The following is a 19,419-nucleotide window of genomic DNA, read 5'->3' on the forward strand; positions in this document are numbered from 1 at the left end:
TGCTGATCATTTAGGTTGAGTACATTACAGAACAATTTACAATGACAAGCCTCTTGTAGAGGATAAGTTATAAGGAAAGATTAGCTTGAGATAGCAGCATGGGTGATGTCTGCTAGGATTAAAATGAATAGAGAGGTACAAAAGGAATAAAAGGTGAAATTACATTGAATTCGTATAGATTTAATGACACCTTGTGGAAGGACTGTTATGATGATTTATTTATCCTATTTAGAGCTGCAGTGCTAGTAACTTGCCAATAGAGTTAAATTGCAGAGCAGCAAATGGGGGATTGGATCAGTGTCTAAGTCCGTAGCATCTGAAGTGGGAAACCCAGACTTGAGACAATGTGCCAACAACTAACACATTTTGGTGAATTTTATGGTACCTGCACTGGCAGGGATCGTCGCCTACCTCCAAAGATCCCCAGTTCCCGAGATACAGGTGGTGTCTCCACCGGGCAAAATTACTTGCCCATTGGAAAAAATATAGCCACAGGGGAATAGGCCTGTTCTGGCAGCCAGTGAAAAAGCAGCAACATCATCAGGAGATTACGTTGTGACAAATCTATTGGTGACCAAAAATATATTGCTTTAAAAATATATACTGATGTGGAAACTAACAACATTATCATCAAATTGCTGTTGATATTTGTAGCATAAAAACCACTGGACTGCCTTATTACTTAGTACCAACAGCTTCAACATTTTTGCAATGCCCTTTCCTCTTATTTTCAATTTGTTTCCAGAGCCCTGCTACAGTACCTCCTCCAACCACCACCGCCTTCTCTTTACCCCCTTGAGTGCCCTCATGATGTTCCATGAACGTCACAAGGGCTGCCATGCTGGTGGCTGTTGTGATGCGAACCTCACAAGATTTTTGTGCCAATGACACGTACTTTAGGGGCTATGAACCCCATCTGAACAAAACATCCCTGAACATCGGAATGTGGAGGTAGAATGGAAGGTAACTTTATTGCAGTCAAGTTCTATCCTGTTTCTCATTCTCATGGTTTGAGATTGTTTCCAAAGTATTACAGATTCAGATGGTTTTAAAGTAAAAGAAAATACAGGGCAAGGAGAAAGTGAATGTAGAACAATTTTTAAACATAACATTTAATTGAGTGCACTCACCTGCCTGTCTACTTCTGGAAGTAAAAGCAGGAGGTACTGCTGAAAATGCTGAGGTAAGGAAGCGAATGTATGCTTGTTTATTAAAGCCCGCAGATTAGTGTTAACTAAAATAGATCCTGGTGTTTCGATGTCAATGTCTTCCGCTTTGGTCCATTTCAAATGCCCTGGGATAAGGAAAGAACAGTTATTTACGTTATTGAATTATTCATCTTTAACATAATTCACGGTCTTTACAATTTTTCCTTTGATGGTATGCATATTTTAATTATACAGTATAGCGTCACAACATATGCAGTGCTTTAAAAACACAAAACAGGGAATTATAATACAATAAGTGCAACAAACATAAAAACAGACAATAGGAAAGGAAATCCCTTCACCAGAGATTTCCAATCTAAGGGGCATGTTATGAGGCTTACACAGGGACGGTAGGTGAAGAAGTAATGGCAATGCGATAGAAGGCAGTGACTACTTTTTTGTTTTGTTTAAACGTGCAGTCACTCCTACAGGCCAAAATAAGCCCATGCTAGTAACCAGTTTTAAGGGGTGATATCTGTGTGACCGATGTCTGTAGTTAGTTTTATAAACATGGTAAACCGACTCGGGAGGGGGGGATTCCTTTTCCTCTAACCACTACCGACTCGGGAGGGGAGATTCCTTTTCTCTAACCACTACCGACTCGGGAGGGGGGATTCCTTTTCTCTAACCACTACCGACTCGGGAGGGGAGATTCCTTTTCTTCTAACCACTACCGACTCGGGAGGGGGGATTCCTTTTCTCTAACCACTACGGACTCGGGAGGGGGGATTCCTTTTCCTCTAACCACTACCGACTCGGGAGGGGGGGATTCCTTTTCTCTAACCACTACCGACTCGGGAGGGTGGGGGATTCCTTTTCCTCTAACCACTACCGACTCGGGAGAGGGGGATTCCTTTTCTCTAACCACTACCGACTCGGGAAGGGGGATTCCTTTTCCTCTAACCACTACCGACTCGGGAGGGGGGGGATTCCTTTTCCTCTAACCACTGAGACGGGGATTCCTTTTCCTCTAGCCACTACCGACTCGGGAGACAGGGGATTAGTTTTTCTTTAACCACTACCTTTTGTGCGGTGCTCAACAATAGTTTGCACAGCCACATTTCTCATTCTTCCCTTATTTTTACGGACTCTCTCACCAGAACAGGGAGGGAAAAGAGGAGGGACAGTTGACTAGCAAGCAGTCCCCAATCAGAGGCCCCTGGCGAAAGGAAATACTTGCTTAATGTCAAAATTAATCAAGGCTGCCAATTGCTTTAAGAATGATTACATTTCTTCATGGAAGACCATTACATTATCAAGTGTTTGTCTTTTAAGAAGTCACATTTTTACAAAATGTTTTTGACAGTTGTGAAGGATTGCACCTTTAAATATTTGTTAAAATGTAGTTATGCTTATTAGATGTAGTGTTTCCCACCCCCACCCACAAAACGAACGCACACATTTAATAAAACTTGATTTAAAAAAAATATTAAAATGAACAGCAAACCATTCCCACAATCCAGGTAACATTACAATACCAAGTACACAAATACGAGACTGATTTTCAAAAGGGCAAACATTATATACTGCAGCATATAACACAAACGGATCATACACAGATGATTAACAATAAGTAAAACATTTTAAGGAAAAACATATTGATTCTGGGTCCAAGTCATTTATCAGGGAGCTGTATTGCTCTTCTGTAATGCCCTCCTTTTTAAATTTGTTGCAAGTAGTAGAGCATTACTGTGGCTGCATTGCTCCAGCAGAAAACAATATTTTTCTACAGGAGGCGAGTTACTGTAACCATAAAAAAAAAGTTATCTTTTTGTTGAACATAAAATTCTGACATTCTAGACAAAGAAAATGTGGTCTGTTGGGTCACGAACGCTCAACTTTTCCGGCTGCAAAATAAAACATGCCTTTTTCCCCAATAAATTGTCTCGCACAGCAATTGCATGCTGAGATGAATTTGTGACACAGTACATTACCTTCTTCATGATAATGGTGTGATGTCGTAAAAACATCAATTAATTGGTCAATTTGCAAGATACGTTGGTTGAAAAAAATAAATAAAAAGCAGCAGGAAAAAAAAATACAGTTATGCATCCCACCATGCAAAAGCTATTTTTGAATACACATGCCTTCTTGCTTCAACTAATGCTTTCAGTTATTTATTCACAAGATCACAACCACCTTCAAAAACTATTTAATGAACACATTAATTTCAAATTGCTTATACAGCATATCACAGCTCTGACTTATCCAGGAAAATGTGTAAAATCGAGAGAGAAAAAAGGACCCTTCTTGTTCTTAGTTTCTCTCCCCCCCCCCCCCCTCCATAAGCAGGACTCTAAAACCTGCAGTTAAACACGATATCATCGCAACTCATAATATGGCACTTAAGGCAGATATTGAGCACATCCATTTAAATATACAGAAGATGCATCAGTGATGTAAAGTTCTTATTACAAAGTTTTCTGGCACTAACTTTACCCCTTCATCAGGTTTCAGAGATGAGAGGCGTGGAGACATTTCATTGTACATATTATTAAAGCAGCAGTACCACCTATCAACCCACTTCCTTTTATCTTCCGGAAACATCACTGTGCTAAATTTTTAGCTCCAGTGACCCCAGGTGCCCAAGATACTAACCGATGAAGTTACTGTCGCTTCCATTTTTTTCCCCAAGGTATTTAAATGTCCGTCCAATAGGAAGCCATAATAGATGATGTTGCGGCTTCCTATTGGGCAGCGAAATCGACAGCCATTTTGATTTCCTTGGAGGGAGTACACCGATAAACTAGGAACTAGCACAAAAAGCAGGAGTCTCCGGAGCAGACAATAACGTTCAGTTCCAGAGCAAATCTCTGGTACAATTGCTATTAAAAAAATAAATAATCAATATTAAGAGGGAAAAAAATTGGGCAGGTGGGTCTGCTGTTGTAATCAACCCAGCTACTGCATTCATTTACAAATTGACAATGTTGGAGAAGATATTACAAGACCAAGTACATTTCAGTGGCCAAAAACACTGTACAAAATCACAAACAGCGTATTATATAATTATTTAACTGGTTTGAAATAGCAATGCTACATTCTCTCTCCCCCCCCCCTTTTTTATTTCTTATTTGAAAATGTAAAGTATGTGACAATATAGAATTGTATATTCTTACCTAATCTGGCAATCGTTTCGTACTCCTGTTATAAATCTATCAAAACCCTGATTCTGTGTCTAACATAATGGCTTCTTCAGTCAGTGAAACTCAGCAGCTACAATATATCCTTGTTACTAAGCTAACATTATCTATTGTTACTGTTAGCAGCTCAAACTGCTGGGAATATTTGCAACAAATTATCACAATCAGGAAAGTGTTGCAAAGATCTTGCACTGCTTGGGGGGGTGGGCTAAAATCTGCTATAGAAATCAAAGGATGCTTTAAAACTCATTCAAAATGGCATTAAGAGGGTAATAATAATAAATAAAAAACACTGTCACTATTGTCTAAAAACAGGGGTGCGCAAACTATTAGAGCTGCACCCCCCCCTGCCTGCTCCCCCCGGTGCTCACGCCACCCCCCCCCCACCTGGTTTTCTGGCGTCAAATGACCCAGCAACGTCATTTGACGCCGCGTTGCCACGGCGACAGGTCATGTAATATTACGTCACATAGTCCCGACGCGTTACCGTGGCACTGCGTCACCGCGCTTCTGAATCTCGGTAAGTTGAGAGCTAAAGAGGCCACCCACACGTTATCCCCCGACATTGAATTAAATGCCTTGGGGAACAGCGCGGGGCCTCTGCAACCCCCTGGAAAATCTCGCGCCCCCCAGTTTGCGTTTGAGTTAGAATTTCATTGGAAGAAATAGATTTTGCAATTGTATTTGTTAAAAATGAAAAGCACAAGATAATGTCCATGCAATTAAATCAATGAGAAAATGTGGTTTAAAAAAAACCCAAAAAAACACAACATCTAACCATGGGCAGTTTTCAGGTATACTCGTATAATTTGGTGAGTTTTTTTTTTAATTACTATTAATTTACCAGCAAAGACACATTGAGATTTAAATCTTGTTTTCAGGTTTTTAATGTACTGTGTCAAAAAGAATCGCTTGTGAGGATGATAGACAGCACTGACCTTATTTTCACTGAAACAGAATAACAAATGATGTAGCAAAGTACATATTTGGAGTAATACTACATAGTCACAGAAGGTAAGCAACACACTGAAGCCCTGCGAGCACTGAAATGGTTAAAAGAAAGCAGGCACAGAGGTTACAGATTAGATCTAGATAGGGTATCATCCTTACACTTACCTAAACCTGATTTTTTTAGTCGTTTTAAGTGCTGGCTTGTTTGTTTGCCAGGGGGCGATTTTTGACCTTGCTTGGTTTCCTTATCAGAACTGTCCGCCTCGCCGTTTTTGGACTCGGACCCTGAGAGGAAATAAAACAAAAGAAATGAATACAAAAGAAACATTTAATTATTCCCCCCCCCCCCCCAGCAAAACCCCCATAATCGTTCTTCTCTGTACTATTATCAGAGGCATAACACCCTTCGCACCGAACTCTCCCTTTTCAGAACACTGGAGACAACAGAGACAAGGGTGTACTAAATCAGATAAGAATGCAATCAATAATGTGCTGAGCACTACAATACAGAAGAGACACCGATCAGCTAATGCAGGGTTTTCAAGGGGAACCCCAAAGAGGATGTACCTGCTCTTGAAATTATCCATACAAAGGCATTATGAATGCAGTCTTAACCCATTCAGTCAAAAATCTTCTGCAAAAAGAGCATTGGTCCTATTTATCGAATTATTTGCTCCTTAACCCTTTCGCTGCTACCATGTTTGGCTTGGCCCTCTGGCAGCAAAACTAAAAAAAAGTTACACAATTTTACAACATTAAACATGAGATTTTCTGGTACAGTACACCATCAGTCACGCATTAGGAGAGCTTCTGGTCCTGGAGGTTTTTAGGGTAAAAGGGTGAGAGAAGGCCCGTATTCAATATGAGAACAAAAATATCGGCAACTGCACTGACACTGAAACCAATGACCCTGACACGAAACAGATTTTCTGCAAGTTTTTGGCAGCCGTTTTCAATCGTTATTTCTATCCAAGGTATATAGAGGTCCCTTGGTAAAACATTCACATGCTCTTGCATTGGTCAATCACGGGTCTCAATGACACAAAGAGAACAACAAAAACGTGGATTGCGACTTGAAAATGTTCCAAACCTGAGCCCAAAAGCCTGATGGTAAATATCAATTATATTTAGACGCTTGCGCATACCAGAGAACATTCACAAATACTACACACATTCTGCAAAGTAGCTCTAACTAGAACAAAATACAAAACAAAAACCACGCACTCTGATAATTTCATAATTAAGCAAATAACCGGAAGATGAAATACAAAATAAAAGAAAAAAAGTGGAATTAATGTTTTACTTAAAATGAGAATAGTGTGTCTGCATGCAAGAGTGGCAAAAATAAAAATGTTATAAAATGTATGGGTGTGTGTATATATACACACACACACACACACACACACACACACACACACACACACACACACACACACACACACACATATATACAGTGGTCGACAAATCACCAAAAAATCTACTCGCCGAACAAAAAAAATCTACTCGCCACCTAGCACCAAACGTGTGCTGCTTGGACCAATAGGAGCTCGCCCGGGGGTTAATCCACTCGCCCGGGGCGAGCAAATGTATAGATTTGTCGAACACTGCATATATATATATATATATATATATATATATATATATATATACACACAAACACACACACACACACACATATATAAAAACACACACAGATATATATCCCCAGATATATATACACATCCCAGATATATATACACACACACACATATATATATATATATATATACATACATATGTATATACACACACAAACACACACTCCTAGGTTCTGCGAGACAAGAAACAAAATAACATTTTGCAGCAGAGCTACATTTGCTGGCATTTAGCGCCAGCATGTGGTCCCCCATTAGATTTCTACAGCCAGGCTGGAACGTATCATCCTAAAGCAGCTGTGTCATTTTGCGTTCTGCATACACACACACACACACACACAAACAGTACAGTGCAGAGTATAAAAACATATTAAAATACCAGAATGAAAGTAGCTTTAATATCGTCGGTTCTGCAGCGTTTCTTTTTTACTGTCTTCTTCAAACAAAGGTTTGGTGTTCCCTTAAAATGCGCACAGTCTATTAGATCTTTACCTGAAGGTGAATCAGACTGCTCATCAGACACCTTTAAAGGCGTCAGGACAACACGAGGGACAGTCTTGTTTACCATCATAGAGACCCCATTTCTCCTCTTCTGCTGCTGCCTCAAAGCCTAAACAAAGAGAAAAAACACAGTATAAGGTTAACCAACAGTAGCTAGCACTACATTACCACAATCGTGCCACCAGCACATTAAATATCTACATTAGAGCTATATTTGGGTCTGCCTAACAAGTGCCAGATTTCATGAATAATGCACTGCTCACCCTTACACAACGTAAAATTAAAAACTTGTAGTTCAAAAGACAAACAAGCTGCACCTTACTGCCGTTATATCACAGCTTATGACAACAAAGGCATCCGAAGCCGATTGTACTACCTCAAATTCACCACATCAGGGACTTCAGACCATGATTTCCAAGTCAAATAAAAAGCGATAAGTGTTGGAAACCAGGCTGGAGATCTATATGTCTGCACATCTCTCGCAGGTGCATCTGCTCCGGTATCCTGCTCAGTCAATCAAGTTAAACAGAGAGTGTCATCAGTATGTACAGCATGTAAGGACTACAGTATTGATGCACTCGCTCAGCCGTGTGGAGTGCTGCACAAAAATCACTGAACATGGCAGGAATCGTTTATTTCTGTGAAGAGGAGGAATCGGTCCTGGTCTCGGAATACTTGGAGCACTTGGGCTTCTGCCCGCTTGTCTTTCGGGATTAACCTTCAAGGCATGAGCAGTAGGGTGTTTGGATAAATCCAGGAGATAGGGGGAACAAAAAAAAATAAATATATATATATATATATATAGGAGCAGGCTTTATTGTTTTTGTAAATGAATCACAAAAGTGCTACAGACGAACTACCATTTAATAATGATGTAATTAACCTTAAGTGCCTTCAAGCAGAATAACCGGTCAGGCATTTCGTTGTAGTGTATTTCTGCCTAATGACGGATAAATGTGTAAAAGATTTAACTCGTCCGTGACATCTTACACTAGAAGGGTTAATTTGGCTTCCTACAAAAACATTTGTAAGCATGGAAAGGCTACAAGACAAGGATTAACAACTCCATTAGTTAAAAAAAAAAAAAAAAAAAAAAAATGTAAAAGATATATATATATATCACACTACAGGTAATTGAATAAGAAAATGTACAATGTACTAAAATGGATTACACACACGCGCGCGCGCGCGCGCGCGCACACACACACACACACACACACACACACAGATTTTTTTTATTTTACAAAGTCTTTCACATAAACAGTTGCCATTTAAATATATTAAATTAACCAACTAATTATTACAATTCTGCAACTATGAAAAAAGATGTTTTAATTCTAAAAACAAAAGTACTTCATTGTATATATTTTTTTTTTTTTTGCTGTTTCTATTCTTCATTTTTAAAATTTAGGCCAGGCACAAAGAATACACTTTTAATGCAGTATGCTTGAGGACATTTTTACCGAAATCGAATTTGGAAAAAGATGACAGGAAATGTAAGCACAATGGACAAATATGCAATAACGTTAAGGGAAATTCAAACACATGCTGCAAAACACAACAAACAAACACTCTGCAGCACGGATAAAAACTATGCTCATGGTAACTAGTGCTTTAGTTTAAAGGTGATGCCAATATAAAATGTATTACAAACTAATTTCTGAAGTCAATTTGCACCTTAAAAACAGATTCATTACCCATTTTATTTCACAAATCGAGAAGAAAAATTAAGCCATAAAAATAACAGAGCGATAATTCTGCATGCTGCAAGTTGTTAATATGGAACAAATCTTCCTTCAATTATTCTTGCTTTACCATTATGAAAGAATAATGTGCATGAACGAGAAAAATACACTACTGTATAAAACCTTTAGTTCCAACAAAAATTAAAATCCCAGTGGTATCAGATGTTAATGTCAAAAGCTTTCATAAAATGCAAACAAATATGACCCCGTAGTATGAAACTACAGAACGGCTTAATCTGTCACATTATCAACATTAATTGGTTCATTGATGTGTAAAGATGAAATGGCACAATGACATACTGTAAGCTCAGAAAGCCTTCAGAGCATGTACAGAGTGCTGAAGGGTTAACATTGAAAGGGTCATTTCTGTGATATTGCAGTTCTGTTCCTGGGAATTGTCATTCAAGTAACAACATCGAGCATATCAACTGGTTGCTCCTCAGGAGAGAATTACATGCTACAGCTCAAAGCAATGCTTAGTATAACTGCAAAGTTCAAAGCATTTTACAAACACTCAATAACAGAAAACAAATATTATTGGAACCTTCATTTATGACTTGCTTTAGATCCCCTGATTGGTGCTTTCATCAAGGACTCTGATGAAGGTCTCATAAGGACTGAAACATTGGCTTTTCCCTCTGCAATTAAATGCAAGTTATTTTGGCTAAATGCGCTGCCCAGGCTATTTTGTTAACAAAGAATTCTCATTATATTATCAGTCATAAATATATAAAATACAGATCAAAGAGACTCGTACAGGTTCAATGGACACAAGAGCTGTCACAGAAATCTCTTTCTTCTCTAGTAAGTTCAGGAATCATTGAACTCTAGCTTTATAAAAAAAATAATAGAAGGCTTTATATCGTTTAATGAATACAAAACTATTTTGAAGTAAAATCAATGTACAAAAAAAAAATAGATTTATAATTGTTCAACATGTAGTTTGAGCCTTGCTTTATTTTTCATTATTGTATTGTATGTCTTTATTTCTATAGCGCCCAAAGTGTACTCAGCGCTTCACAAAGAATACAGTACAGGGAATTATAATAATACATTAAGTGCAGCAAAATCAGACAATAAGAAAGGAAATCCCTGCCCGACAAGATTATGCAGTGTGACACCAGCTGCCAATATGAAACATTTTCCAAATAGAAACCAACATGTATATTCTTTTGGTTTTAGACTGCGTACAGACCAAGCTCTTAACCCCTTAAAGTCATCCCAGACCTGTGGGCACAAATGGATTCATTTGAAATAAAAACCGAATACAACCCACTTTGCCACCATAGAAATCTTTTTATATAAAAGAGAACATACCTTTGTTTCTATACCCACACCGCCTACCCTTTTAATCTGTGTACTCCCATCACTCTTTTCAATGAAAAAAATAACAACAGAAATAAAAGAATAAAAAAAGTTTATAAAACATAAAAATTTAAAAAAAAAGGAACATACTGAAATGTGTAAAGAATCTCCATAGCTGAAGTATTCATTTTATTTGGCACGTGGTGCCAGCGTGTGCAAGAGTACCTGTTGCATCTGGAATTACTAGCAGCACAGACCAGGAAAAGGCTTTATCCATTTATGGTGTTAATTGTAATGGGCTAAATGATGATATAAATGTACTGTAATAATGACGCCGTCGGTGACATCTGTTGCTCAGGGCAGTCCTACGGTGCTTGAACCCTTTGAGTGACACAAAAACACACTCTAGTCGTCCTAAGGGACATCAGTAGGCCAGTGATTCCCAGCAGGGAGTTCGGGAACACCTAGTGGTTTGCAAGGTGTCTCCAAGGGGTCCAACATATGCAATGGCGGATGTCAGGCAGTATAGTGGGGTCTTGAGCCTGTGCGAGAAATGTGCACTTACAAAGGCTCCAAACGGCACCTTAGTGTGGGTGGCATACAGTAACTGTCGATTACAGCGGGAGCTTTGAAGGTCGCTTGCCACAATGCAGCAAGCGACAGAGAAGCCCCATGCTACATCCAACATGACAGAAATACACAGTAAAATACTTATATATTCTCTTGAAGTAGGGTCATTTAGTTTAACCCTTTGGCCAAAGCGTTGTAAGCTTGCGAGCCACATCAAGGCAGAGCGTTGTAAGCTTGCGAGCCACGTCTGCCTTGACGTGGCTCGCAAGCTTACAACGCTTTGGCCAAAGGGTTAAACTAAATGACCCTACTTCAAAAGAATATATAAGTATTTTACTGTGTATTTCTGTCATGTTGGATGTAGCATTGGGCTTCTCTGTCGTCTGTTGTATACATATGCCACGCTCAATAGCACTCCATTTTGACACATATACATATATATATATATATATATATTTTGTGGGGGCTCAGGGGTTCCCAAAAAGAGCTTACTGGGGTTCTGTGTTTTGTTTTCACAATGCAGCAAGGCCTGGTGGGGCGTGACTTTGGAAGCTCCCACATTAATTGTCCGCTATACCACTCATTCTGTCTGCTCACTATGACCCTTTATTGTACGATCATTAAGCTCTGGTTGGTGACAAGAACCCAAACAATATGAAGTGAAGACTTTAGAACTCTGCTATTTACTTTAAAACACACACCCCACCCCCAACCATTTAACTGCACATAGCAACCATTGGGGTGACATAAATAGAAGTTAAGGGACAGGACACAAATATTTCAGCTCGTAAGTCGCTAGTTGGAGAGATTTTTAAGTGACATCATTTATTCAGCATCTATAAGATAAATGCTTATTTAATGAGCATCGGGTGCACTCAGAGATCTATAATTTCCTATGGAAGATGGTTAAAGCTCATTCTCTGTAAAATAACTTGTCAATTATACAAGACACAACACACTCCATAACGTACCATAGAAAAACAAGGAGTAAAGAGAAAAAATAATTTAAACCGGTTAGTCATAAATCTAATGCTGTTTTATGCTTAAAGACTACAAAAATAAAGTCACTTAAATAAATATTCATTTTTCTATACAAAATGCAGGAGATATTCAAATGATGCTTGGCATCTGATTTAAGGAAATTATTAATTCCTAAAAGCGTCATCACAACAAGCGGCGATATGTTCTTATCTATACTCGACTGCAGTACTGCATTACAGTACCTTACTTGCATGATTCAGTAGTAATCCTCTAGATAAATCAGTGGTTCCCAAACATAACTTTAATAAGGACCGCAGGGGCGGGGCTGCTGGTGGTGCCGCTGGTGCAAGGCACTGTAGGGACCACAACCTTAGAGGCAGTTTGTGCGGCACTTTAATATAAAAATAAATACATCTGTTTTTGTTTTGATATATACGGCCTTTGATTACCTTTATTGAAAACTAATTACCTAAGCTGCTAATCTATTTGTTCTCCCGTGATCGATCAGCAAAGATCCTGCTTCCCAGGGCTCAATAAATGGCTGCCTTTCACTTTCAGTGTATCTCAGCAGCTACACTGTATCCTGATATTACTAAAGGTAACATTATCTATTGTTACAGTTTATAGCTCAAACTGCTCGCAATATTGGCAACAAATTATCACAAACAGTAAAGTGCTACAAAGATCTTGCACTGCAGGGGAGGTGCTATTGAAATCAAAGGATGCTCAGTATACTGTATTAAAACTCATTAAAAAATAACACAGTTTAATTAAAAAAAAAAAGAAAAAAATATAGTAAGTATTATTTAATACTCGAGAACTAATTTAATAAAAAAAATAAAACCCTTTTGTAGGATATTGCATGGATGGCACCTTTTTGAGGCCTACTCGTGCAAACCACCAGTGGATGAGTTAGAAGGCAGGAATCATTTTGCAATACTGCTAACCCCGATACCACCTCCCTGGTGTGCATATGTGTGCCGGCGCTGAATTATGGGATGGGTTTGTTCAGTGCCCGGCAGCAGTCAATCTGAGCCCGTGGTCAAGTGCGGGGAGAAGCAAGGTGGGAGGGCTAGACCGCAGACTGGGAACAGCATGGCTGGTGTCTCCTGTGCTGTCAACATGACTGTCCCTCCTCCTAACTAACGCCAGAAGAACTGGCTGCAGGACAGTGAAGGACTTAACCTGACCAGTCTAATAAATAAGCCCCTAGGAACCTTTAATGAGGTAACTAATATAGCGCTGCATTAGGAGAAGTTAAGTAATATAAATTATGTGTGTATGAATATGTATGTATGTATGTATGTATGTATGTGTGTGTGTGTGTGTGTGTGTGTGTGTGTGTGCATATGTGAGTGTGTGTGTATATGTATGTGTATGTACAGTTGTGTTAAAAAGAAAGTACACCTCTTTGAATTCTATGGTTTTACATATCAGGACATAATAACAATTATCTGTTACTTAGCAGGTCTTAAAATTAGGTAAATACAACCTCAGATGAAAAACAACACATGACATATTACACTGTCTCATGATTTATTTAACAATAAATAAAGCCAAAATGGAGAAGCCATGTGTGAAAAACTAAGTACACCCTTACTGCTTCCATATGAATTAAGATGCTAAGTAGCAGACAGGTGCTGCTAATCAAATGCCCTTGATTAATTGATCATCAGCAAGTGTGACCACCTCTATAAAAGCAGAAGTTTTAGCAGTTTGCTGGTCTGGAGCATTCAGGTGTGTGTTAATACAGTGCCAAGGAGGAAAGACATCAGCAATGATCTTAGAGAACCAATTGTTGTTGCCATAAATCTGGGAAGGGTTATAAGGCCATTTCCAAACAATTTAAAGTCCATCATTCTACAGTGAGAAACAATCAAAAGTGGAAAATATTCAAGACAGTTGCCAATCTTCCCAGGAGTGGACATCCCAGCAAATTCACCCCAAGGTCAGGCCGTGCAATGCTCAGAGAAATTGCAATAAAACCAAGAGTTACATCTCAGACTCTACAGGCCTCAGTTAGCATGTTAAATGTTAAAGGTTAAAGTTCATGACAGCACAACTAGAAAAAGACTGAACAAGTATGGTTTGTTTGGAAGGGTTGCCAGGAGAAAGCCTCTTATCCCTAAAAAGAACATGGCTTAGGTTTGCAAAGTTGCATCTGAACAAACCACAAGACTTCTGGAACAATGTCCTTTGGACAGACGAGACAAAAGTGGAGATGTTTGGCCATAATGCCCAGCGTCACGTTTGGCGAAAACCAAACACAGCATATCAGCACAAACACTTCATACCAACTGTCAAGCACGGTGGTGGAGGGGTGATGATTTGGGCTTGTTTTGCAGCCACAGGACCTGGGAACCTTGCAGTCATTGAGTCGACCATGAACTCCTCTGTATACCAAAGTATTCTAGAGTCAAATGTGAGGCCATCTGTTCGACAGCTAAAGCTTGGCTGAAATTGGGTCATGCAATAGGACAATGATCCCAAGCACACCAGCAAATCTACAACAGAATGGCTGAAAGGAAAAGAATCAAGGTGTTGCAATGGCCCAGTCAAAGTCCAGACCTCAACCCGATTGAAATGCTGTGGCTGGACCTTAAGAGAGCTGCGCATAAACAAATACCCACAAACCACAATGAACTGAAGCAACGTTGTAAAGAAGAGTGGGCCAAAATTCCTCCACAACGATGTGAGACTGATAAAGTCAAACAGAAAACGATTACTTCAAGTTATTGCTACTAAAGGTGGTTCTACAAGCTATTGAATCATAAGGTATACTTCGTTTTTCACACATGGCTTCTCCATTTTGGCTTTATTTTTGTTAAATAAATAATGACACGGTCTAATATGTCATGTGTTGTTGTTCATCTGAGGTTGTATTTGTATTTACCTAATTTTAAGACCTGCTAAGGAACAGATGATTGTTATTATGTCCTGATATGAAAAACCATAGAATTCAAAGAGGGTGTACTTTCTTTTTCACACAACTGTATATGTATAGGTGTGGGCATGTATATGTATATATGTATATGTGTACATTTATTTATAAAAATGTTTTACCAGGAAGTAATACATTGAGTTACCTCTCATTTTCAAGTATGTCCTGGGAACAGAGTTATAAAAAACACATGGTTACATTAAAAGAACAGGGTTATGCAGTCAATTCCCAGACATTTCATGGACAGATATGGTTGGAAAATTGGGTAAAAGGGATAAAGGGCTGGTGAGTTTCGGATTGAAATAGAGCAGCTTTAACATCACCAATCAGCAGCAAATGGCTCACACCCTTTGACTGCCCTTTGGCAGCAACAAAGTCTGTCTGCCTTTGGGGCAACGCAGATGTAGACTGGGGGGATTCAGATTCAATGCAGCTGGGAATACAAAGTTCTTTGGCCTCTTGGCTCATTACCATTCCAGTGGGTGGGGTTGATATTCCACAAAGTACAATCAAATGTTAACCCTTAGCATGCTGGTTCTGTGCAGAGGGGAGCAACTCTTGGGGAGCCCCATCAGGCATCCACCTTTGTGGCAATGCAGATGTACACTGAAGGGGTTCAGAATTAATTCAGCTGTGAATACAAAGTTCTTTGTCCTCTTGGCTCACTAACATTCCAGTGGGTGGGGTTGATGTTGCACAAAGTACAAGCACATGTTAACCCATTGCATGCTGGTTCTGTGCAGAGGGAACAGCTCTTGGGGAGTCCCATCAGGCTGTCCACCTTTGGGGAAATGCAGATGTGTGTGTATGTGTGTATATATGTTAATAAAATATTAATTATAATATATATCTACATACATAAACACACAAAGATAATATGTTTAACCCTGTGGCATGTGTATATGAGTAAGCAGAAGTCAGGAGACAACCCAATATTAAAAATCAATACATATTAAATAAAAAATAAAAAAATGTTTAAATATAAGACGTGGGTAGTCCAGATGAAGGGCTAGACTTGGTAAGACCAGTTTGGGCATCGTGAGGTGGGTGTACTTGCCAAATGTGTTTAACACTGAAGAAATGAACGGAACAGCAACATGGAAACAAATTAGAAATATCAGGTAAGTGGACAGAAAACAGACAATCAATTTAGTAAATAATCAATAATCCTACAAAACAAATTTTCTGTTAAGTTTTTAAGAGCAGCACAATGTAATCAGAATATTTTTACATTTTTATTTGTTTGTTTATCAGAGGAGTATTTAATCTGATTTTAAGTACTATTCGTTCAAGATCACAGAGACATGTCTTGAAACAATAGAATAAGACAAGGCCAGTCTCTCTCCTGATCTGTGCATTATTTATATACAACAATATTAATATTGTAACCAGATCGAATAACAACATTGATTTGCTATGCATCATCTTGTAAAACAAATGATTAGATTGCTCTTGCTGCACTTTTAACCATCTAATGATCTACTGATGAGTATGGATATACTAACAGGCTTATCCAGAGGTAGTTCTCCACAGAATATACAGGGTTAAAAAGACAGTAGATTTCACAGACAAAACAATTGGCGATTTTCCAGCATTTAAGTATCATGCTCTATGGGAGGGCCATTTAAGAAATGTTTACACAGACATACCAATTGCTACACTGTTAAAGACATAATTTCAAACAATTTTTGCAGTGTTAACCTCTCATTTTGTTACTACTTTTCCAAAATGTCAATTTAATGTCCTGAAAACCCCAGCATGCAAGATAACCTTTCAAATTTCACACAATACTGATCAAAGACAAAAAGCTACGGCAAAGTGGCAGGAACTGAACCATTCTGCCATATGAATAAAGGCTCAAACCAGCTCGCGAAATTCTGCTATGCTAAATAAATAATGGAAACACAGTGCTACGTCCTTTGATATTAAATCAGTGCAAAATAAAATGTACTGCTGATAGTTTGCATTCATTTCATTCCAACATAAAGTAGGACTGCAAATTCAATCATGAGTCTATTATTATTTGTTCTGCTATGGCTTCATTTTTATTGCACATTTCTATAAACGCTGAACCAATTATCTATGATTCCCACAACAGAATTGTAAATTACAGAGGAATCTGTTTCAATGAAACCATAGCGTCCGTGCACAGCTTAAAAGTCTGTTAAAAGCAGAGGTCCATTTTAGATGACAAATGATTTAAACATTAGCATAAAATACAAATGCATTATGATGCTTGTTTGTAGAGGTAGAATTGTTAAATAAATATCAAGTAGTGGTACAATATGGAGAATAACAAACCAACTGGAAGAGTTTGGCATGAAGATGATCAGAGGGGAAGGGCTGTCCTAGTTTCCAGCTTCCCTGTAGTGGGCACTATCAGGGTTCAAGTTAAGATATATTGTAGACAGGGCCGCCAACAGATTTCCCGGGGCTCAGGGCTAGAAATTTGACCGGGACATCCCTCCCCCCCACTCTCTGCTATCACTCAATTATCTCCCTCTCTCACTTACTCAATCCCCCCATCCTCACACTCATTCCCTCCTCCACCTGGCCACACACACACACACACACACACACACACACACACACACACACACACACACACACTTCCTCTCACCCTCCGATAATTACCCCATAATACCCACACAATCACCCCACTAAATACAAACAACACTACCCTCCCCCCAAATACATACTTACACTAACCCCCCCAATACATATATACACTATCTCCCCCCAAAAAAAAACATACATACACTATCTCGCCACCGGGCCCTCCCTCAATCACCTCATATGCCGCTGGCTAAGGGGGGCCCTGCCCAACTCTACGGCATGAGAGAAGTCCAGCACGGAAGAGTGAGGAAGAGCCGTGGTCCATCGGCAACCAGAGGCCCAGCAGCCAGATGCCCAACATTCACTGCCGGCCGGGCCCAGGCCACTTGAATATCCTTTTGAATGTGATTAGGTTATGGTTTTTGTAGGATCTTGGAGAGAACCTGGTAGGTTGGAAACCGTGTAGGTCTGAGGTATCTAGTGTTATTTTTAGAATGAGTCTGACTAAGGCAGTATTCCGGTGGTCCGGAATTTGCTCTGATCTATTGCTTGGGAAACAATGTTGAGGACTGTGTTACGGAGTATGCCGTCCGAGGCTTTCACAAGCCAGGATAGACAGTGGTACAGGTCATATGTTGTTGTTGATGAGGTCATCTATTTCCCCATGGGAGATGATCAAGAATCCAAGCAATATCATGTTGCTGGGTGTGCAATCCAAGATTGTGTTCTTCTTGCCTAAGGTCACAAAAAGCCGACACCGGGAATTGAACCAGGTTCCCCTGCTTCAAACTCTGTGGCAGAGTCAGTATCTTTAGTCACTGAGCCACTCCTTCACATTCTGGGTCTTAGAGTGGATATGTGGATTGAATAATGCACAGAGCTCCTTGGCTGGTTCTGGTTCAGTCCTGAGGCAACTAAACATTGTTGGTGTGGTTTTGGTCTATACCAAATCAATATCACAGCACCCAGAAAGTTTGTAGCTTCCTTCTCTCATGTATTATCGATGTGGAGATGGAATTACCCTAAAATATGATGGGGTTTCACGTTGTGTGAGGCTGCAAGCGCAGTGATCTCAGAGGTGAAGTAAAGTAGCTGGTGGAGGTCGTTAAACACGTAGATTACTGGCACCGTCTCTGGTTGCAATAATCCTGACCCGAAGAGATCTTGTACATTCAGTAATGGAGAGGTATTTTTTGCAGCCCTGCAAAAAGTTTTTGTGCAGTCTGTTCTGGGACCAAGTTGAACCAATATCATCTAAATATGGATGCTGGACAAATATGATATATATATATATTTATATTGAGTACATTTAAAAGCGATTTAAAAATAAATAAATATATATATATTTATTTTTAAATCGCTTTTAAATGTACTCAGTATAAATAGGTAGCCAAGAAATGAGGTGGTTTAAATACTTGTTAGACCAGTGTTTTTCAACCAGGGTTCCTGGGAACCTGTGGGTTTCTCGGGCATCCCTAAAGGGTTCCCTGCAATTTTCTGGTCAATTGAACATTTTATCAATTACAGAAGAATCTAAAATGCATCCGATAACAGAGTTGCTATTAGAGATGGTTGGAGGTTCCTCAGAATTTCACTTGGGGTTCCTTAACCAAAAGAGGTTGGAAACCACAGTGTTAGACACTCGTGATATTACTGTGGTTCTCAACCTTTTGTCTCTCTAAGCACACCCTATTCATACTGCGCCGGTTGCTAATGCACCTCTAGAAGAGTGCAAACGGCTGCACACACACACACACACACACACACACACACACACACACACACACACACACACACACACACACACACACACACACACACACACACACACACACACACACACGGAAGACAGTCACAAATAAGAGAACAGACCGTCACAGAAGA

The 19,419-nt window shown here is 39.4% G+C and overlaps 1 protein-coding gene across 2 annotated transcripts in view; it reads right to left on the reverse strand.

Annotated features, from left to right (window-relative positions):
* The window catches only part of ASXL3 (ASXL transcriptional regulator 3), a 175,883-nt gene that overhangs the window by 19,891 nt on the left and 136,573 nt on the right, over positions 1-19,419 (reverse strand). For both annotated transcript variants that reach the window (XM_075584627.1, XM_075584613.1), the window contains 3 exons: positions 7,429-7,546; positions 5,468-5,587; positions 1,131-1,294 (listed from right to left, as the gene is read on the reverse strand). In XM_075584627.1, coding sequence (XP_075440742.1) covers positions 1,131-1,294; positions 5,468-5,587; positions 7,429-7,546 — 402 coding nt within the window. The remainder of the gene's footprint in view (positions 1-1,130; positions 1,295-5,467; positions 5,588-7,428; positions 7,547-19,419) is intronic.

The sequence above is a fragment of the Ascaphus truei genome, chromosome 2 (genome assembly GCF_040206685.1).
Source record: "Ascaphus truei isolate aAscTru1 chromosome 2, aAscTru1.hap1, whole genome shotgun sequence".
NCBI classification, from domain to species: domain Eukaryota; kingdom Metazoa; phylum Chordata; class Amphibia; order Anura; family Ascaphidae; genus Ascaphus; species Ascaphus truei.